General features: G+C 44.4%; 1 protein-coding gene across 3 annotated transcripts; it reads right to left on the reverse strand.

The window, feature by feature from the left end:
- Positions 1-1189: 1189 nt before the first annotated feature.
- Positions 1190-4585, reverse strand: si:dkey-273o13.3. Of its 3 annotated transcripts, none has more exons than XM_034684436.1 (5): positions 3637-3802; positions 2904-3065; positions 2746-2812; positions 2544-2648; positions 1190-2266 (listed from the first exon to the last, which is right to left on the reverse strand). In XM_034684436.1, the coding sequence occupies exons 1-5, from the start codon at positions 3678-3680 to the stop codon at positions 1472-1474; spliced, it is 1173 nt and encodes a 390-aa protein (XP_034540327.1). In that variant the 5' UTR covers positions 3681-3802; the 3' UTR covers positions 1190-1471. The 3 variants fall into 3 exon arrangements, 2 of the variants coding, with proteins under 2 accessions (XP_034540327.1, XP_034540329.1); XM_034684438.1 differs by lacking the exon at positions 3637-3802 and adding an exon at positions 3332-3335; XR_004631388.1 differs by lacking the exons at positions 1190-2266; positions 2544-2648; positions 2746-2812 and adding an exon at positions 3332-3360 and having other exon boundaries at positions 3004-3065; positions 3637-4585.
- Between the last annotated feature and the right edge of the window lie 1415 nt (positions 4586-6000).

The raw sequence follows: 6000 nt of genomic DNA on the forward strand, positions 1-6000 counted from the left end.
TAATACAGATTTTTGAGTAGAAATAATCTAAAATGTCCACCTTCTTACTGCACTAGCAATAAACACAACATGCTAATGAGAATGTAATTCCTCATGAAGATATTTAAGTCTCAAAATGACAAATTAAAGTTTTTAACTAATGATGGCACTTTATCATATTAATGGGACTCCCTAAGTCATTACCATGCCTCTTGAGGGTAACATAAATCTTCATTTAACTATTGTTGACTGTGACTTCATCCACAGGCTTGGATCACTGCTCTGGAAAAACCCTGGTATCCTCTGCAGCTACTATCTCACTATTATCTCAACAGCCTTCTTTGAGGCGCATACGGTCTTGGCTCTGTCAGGTCAGCCTACTGTTTCATCTGTTGTCCAACTATATTTAGCATACACTTGAAATTTTACGCTATAAAAAGTGTCTCATGGAAGACATGGTAAAATTAGCTCAGCAAAAATTCTTCCTTTATAACATGACTCTGTTTAATTTGTGGTGAACTAAACTGAATTTCCTAGTGTCTAAACTTAAAGCAAATCCTCTCTACATCTCTCTTTTTTATATATTTGATTATTTGCAGAGAAAGTCAATCAGAAATAAGTTTTACATTTTTCATTTGGTTTATTAAATGTTACTGGACAGAGTTACTCGAGTGATATTTACACATGCTTCAGAAGTTAATGCAATATCATCAATCTGCTTAGGCAGGCTTGCTATCTAAACCACAGGAAATAAAGAAAGACAGGACTATACTTTTACACGCACACATTTGTAAAGCTATATCGTAATTGCATATGTAATGAGTATACATTATATCATATATACAGATATAATTAGCATAATTTAATCAATATAATACACAGTTTTGGCATTCTATAAAGTTTGTTTTACAACAACATTTATGGTTCCTACTAACAGTATAAGACATTTACAAATACACAATTTTGTCAAACTACTCAAATAATGACTACATCACTTTTTCATACATTAAAGCAAACAGGTAATATGAATATCTTTAGTTTTTCATAGAGAAAAAGGAACAAGGATAATGAATGCCTACTTTATATCTTTATACAACAAAATATCCATTCATATTTACCAACAAATAACTATGTCTAAGCGGTACAGGATGTTTCAAGGTACAGAAAATATATATTTTTTTAATATACATTTTTTATTCATCTGCTTCCAGTTGTGTCATGACAATGTGTATCGATCTCATTATTTAAATGTTTTTACAGGATTTACTTTGAATGTGTCAAGACTATTCGTTTGAGTGCAGATTTTGAGTGAGAGATAGTCAATCATTGTAAATATATTAAGCCTAACAATTTGAATTCAGAGCTTAATACTCCTCAGACAAAAATAGTGGTACTGAGCCCCTGTAAGTGAGATTTATTAACCTGTTTTGTAAAATAAAGATCAAAGTAAATCAGTATTTCTGACACATTGAGCACTGCATTCATGTTTCTCTCACAACTGTGTGCGCTCCCCTTTCCACACCTCGTCTGGAATCCCTCCTGTCCAGCCGTGCACCTCAGCTCTGCCCTGACCATTACCTTCACTGCTCTGATGCTCACAGATGAAGTGATTGAGCATCATCTCGGCTGACTGCAGACTGACCAGGCTGCTTTCTGCCTCTGACATCCTGGTTTCTATCGGCCGTGCAATGGCTATGTCATTGCTTCCTCTCCAGTGATGAATGATCTGATTATCTGAGGCTGTGTCCCCGTGGTGATGGAGATCCATCATGACCTCTGTGCCTCTTAGTTCCTTCTGCATTTCATGGTGTGCATGAGGGAGGTCCTCCAAGCTGGCGGATCGGATCAAGATGGCAGAGCTGAGGATTGGACTTGTGGCGATCCTGTAAGTGCCCTCGCCTGCCATACCATCAGACATGTGTGTCTCATTGTGGATGGTGAACTGTAGGTGAGGTATCTGTAGTGGACGGGGGGAGTGTCGCCCAAAAATGTCCTCTACCCCACACTCGCTGTCTTTGTCCATGTCTCCGTCTTGGTGTCTCCACACAGGACCTCTGTTCGAGCCTGTCAGTATGAATCTTGGGGTCTCTTCTCCCATTTCTGACCAATCAGATTCCTCCTCCTCTGGAACTGACCCCAGAGGAAGCTCCTGACTGCCCGCTTGGACATTTCCAAAGTTATGATTGTCCATGAACTCAATTGGAGGAGGAGTGATGGGGAGAGAAATCTGGGTTATGGTATCATCTGGCTGAAAATCGTGCTCATTTCTTTGCAGCATCAATGTTCCCTACAGTGAGAAGAAGTTAAAAATGGATCATTGGTCGATCAAATGTTAAAAATTCAAACAATAATGTTGAATATTTTGTACTAAAAATGCATTCATCGCTAGATCCTGTATGTGCACTCATCATATTCCCAGAGGCTTTTCAGTATTTCATTACTGGTTCCTCTTGGACTGCCTATTCTTGCATAGTTGCAAACAGCCATGGTGGTGATTCCCTAATTGGCTGTTCTCCCATGCAACTGAACATATACTGGAATCAAGAGGGATGTAAAGATCTTACGCTGAATGTGTCAACTCTGTTGGCATGCTTTGCATCAGCTAGTTTCTCCGTCAGTGCTGAGATGCGGCTGTTTAACCTCTCCCGTTCTCCTTCCATGCTCTGGGCCTAACATAGAGGGAAAAGTTATCCACTCCCTCAATGTCAATGCTTGTTTCTAAATCATTTCATAAAAGATAAGACATTAAAGTACTTCTAATCTCACCACCAGTTGAAGCCTTTGCTCTAACAGACTGTTTGTCTGTTGTGTGGAGGAGCAGTTGTCATGTAGTCTAGAGTAGAGGACAGACAGAGAGAGAAGGTCATCAGCAGTGGTAACTTTGCAGTGATTGCATGACATACACTGATGCATTTTTTTTTTACCTCTTGAACCTCTCTGTGAGGTTATTGAGCTCCATACGTGTCCTTTGAAGTTCTGCCTCCAAAAGTTTTTGGCTGCTTATGAATTCTTCTCCTAAACATTCCATCCTCACCGCCGTCTTTAGAAGACTTTGATGCAGACCTTCGTTCTGCTCCTGTAGTATCCTATCAGGATAGACACACAAAAGAGAATTTCAGATGAGGGAAAGCACCTAGGCATTTGATTAATTCATTTAATGAAACATCAGACTCTCAGTCGATTTGTTTTATACCAGGTGAAAAAGGATGGAGGTGATTGTTTCATATGAAAGTCACAGACAGAATTATTTGAGTGTGCCGTTCACCCTCTGTAGCATAACCTAGGTCATGATTGTAACGTGACTATGGCGTCTAACATTTATAAAACTTAGGCCAAAATACTTCACACTTACATGATTCTGCCCAGCTCGTTTACTTTTTCCTGTTGTGAAAAACAACAAAACAACAGAGTAACTATAAGAACAACAAACACATTCAGAGACATGATTAATGATCCCAGAGAGTTCAAAGTGTCGATCATGTTCCTTCATACACGGAACTAATCTATTCTGTGATCCAAAGAGATGAGCTCGCTGCTGCCCACTCAATAAACAAATAAATAAGTGGAACATTATTATGTAAGCTGTTCAAGTAACACACAGAGCTTAAGGACATGCAGAACTACTACAGACTCAAAGACAAAGGTCAAAGATCGTACTTTATGTAACGGCGAGCTGCTGAAGCTCGACTGCTCCTCCTCATGACTGGACGGACTGCTGCTGCTCCTCAGAGAGTCCGCTTTACTCGCCGACTCCAGCTGAGAGTCACTCTGAGGGTCACCATGGTGATGTTCATGGTCTGGACTGTGGTTGTCACCATGGTGATGGTGGTGGTCTGGATTGTGCTGGTCTCCATGGTGATGGTGGTCTGGAATTTGGTGGTCCCCATGGTGATGTTGGTGTTCCCCATGGTGATGTTGGTGTTCCCCATGGTGATGTTGGTGGTGATGTTGGTGGTCCCCATGGTGATGTTGGTGATCCCCATGGGGATGTTGGTGATCCCCATGGGGATGTTGGTGATCCCCATGGTGATGTTGGTGATCCCCATGGTGATGTTGGTGGTGATGTTGGTGATCCCCATGGGGATGTTGGTGATCCCCATGGTGATGTTGGTGGTCCCCATGGTGATGTTGATGGTCCCCATGGTGATGCAGATGGCCCAAACTGTGGTTGTCTCCATGATGATGCTCATTGTCTCCATGGTGATGTTGGTGGTCTGAACTGTGATGGTCTCCATGGTGATGTTGGTGGTCTGAACTGTGATGGTCTCCATGGTGATGCTGGTGGCTTAGACTATGGAGGTCTCCATGGTGATGTTGGTGGTCACCATGGTTGTGTTGGTGTTCTCCATGGTGATGCTGGTGGTTTCCATGGTGATGTTGGTGGTCTCCATGATGATGCTGGTGTTCTCCATGGTGATGCTCATTGTCTCCCTGTTGATGTTGGTGGTCTCCATGGTGATGCTGGTGTTCTACATGGTGATGCTCATTGTCTCCATGGTGATGCTGGTGGTCCCCATGGTGATGTTCATTGTCTCCATGGTGATGTTCATTGTCTCCATGGAGATGTTGGTGGTCTCCATGGTGATGCTCATTGTCTCCATGGAGATGTTGGTGGTCGCCATGGAGATGGTGATGTGATTCAGCTTGATGGTCTCCATGGCGATGTGGACAGTCTGGTCTCTGGTGGTCTCCATGGTGATGCTGAAGGTCTGGACTTTTGTCATCCCCATGGTGATGCTCATGAGCCTCACTGTGATGGTCGTCATGGTGATGTTGATGATGATGATGCTGATGATGAGGGTGCGCTGTGGTGTGATGGTCACTATGGGGATGGGTTGTTTGGCTGTGGTCTCCATGGTGATGTTTGATGCTCTGACGGTTGCTACGGTGTCGACCTGAGCTACGGTGGTCTCCATGGCGGTGTGTTGGGCTGTAGTGGTCTCCATGGTGGTGATGATGAGTTTTCCTATGGTGGTCATCATGGTGATGAGAGTGACCATGGTGGTGTCCATGGTAACTGGGATAGGATTGATCATGGTGGTCTCCATGGTGATGGTGATGGTCTCCATGGGGATGGTCACTATGGTGATGGTGGTGGTCGCTATGATGACAAACAGGACTGTGGTGGCGTCCATGGCGATGGTGATGACTCTTGTTGTGGTCTCTATGGTGGTGACTTGGGCTGTTCTGGTCGACATGGTGACGGCGTTGACTGGAGCGATGATGGTTTCCTTGGTGACGGTGTACATGTGGTCTTTTTGAACAGCTGACATCGGTGCAGCTCTTCGGTCTTTGGTGGCTCAGGTGATGTGCTGAGTCGGTGGCTCGGTGACTTTGGTGACACTGCTGGAGGGACTTGGAGTGGGTCAGAGGAGCAGACTCTGTGCTGGTCTGAGTGTGTTTGCTGGATCTGGCTGAGTCAGCGCTGGTGGGTCGACTCTGCTGTCTGAGCTTCTCCGTGCTGCTCTCCACTCTCACAGACCTGACGGAGCTCTGACCTGGGCTGCTCGGGCGTTTAGTGTCTGTGACCCCCAGCGTGGTGAGTCTCATGGGGCTGAGGACCTGCCTCGTGATCTCATTCAGGAAAGCAGAGAATTTCATCTTCTCCTTCATTAAATTCTTCCGAACTTCACCTTTCTCCTTCTCTGACTCTTTCTCGTCTCCAGGTTCGTCCCACCCTCCCTCCTTGGGCCTCGTCAGAGCCTCCATTGATTTGGCTTTTCGGAAACTCCCACTGTTTCCTAACCCTCTTTTTGTTTTCACTGTGTTCTTAGGGTTGCTGTGAGTTGGGCCAGCAGCGGAGGACTTGCCTTTGCCCCGCTCCAGTTTGGCGGGCATCGTGTTCTGATAGACTTTCTTATCGATCAGCGGGGCCGTGTCGTCGCCATCTTCAAAGTACTTGTATTTCTTGGAAATGTCAGAGCAGGACTGTGAATGTTTTACAGGCGGATATCTATCTGAACTCTCACTGCTGCTCTCGGAGGACAGGCTTGAGGAAGAGGAAGACGATGTGGAAGAGGA

This window comes from Notolabrus celidotus, chromosome 5, assembly GCF_009762535.1.
Source record: "Notolabrus celidotus isolate fNotCel1 chromosome 5, fNotCel1.pri, whole genome shotgun sequence".
In the NCBI taxonomy this organism is placed as follows: Eukaryota; Metazoa; Chordata; class Actinopteri; order Labriformes; family Labridae; genus Notolabrus; species Notolabrus celidotus.

What these genes read in the sequence shown, in the direction of transcription:
- si:dkey-273o13.3 (XM_034684436.1), bottom strand. Translation starts at nt 3,680, where the DNA reads ATGAGGAGGAGCAGTCGAGCTTCAGCAGCTCGCCGTTACATAAA. An exon ending in GCAGCTCGCCGTTACATAAA is followed by an intron (nt 3,066 to 3,636) that starts GTACGATCTTTG and finishes CTATCCTGATAG; the next exon opens with GATACTACAGGAGCAGAACG. An exon ending in AGCAAAGGCTTCAACTGGTG is followed by an intron (nt 2,649 to 2,745) that starts GTGAGATTAGAA and finishes CCTCTATGTTAG; the next exon opens with GCCCAGAGCATGGAAGGAGA.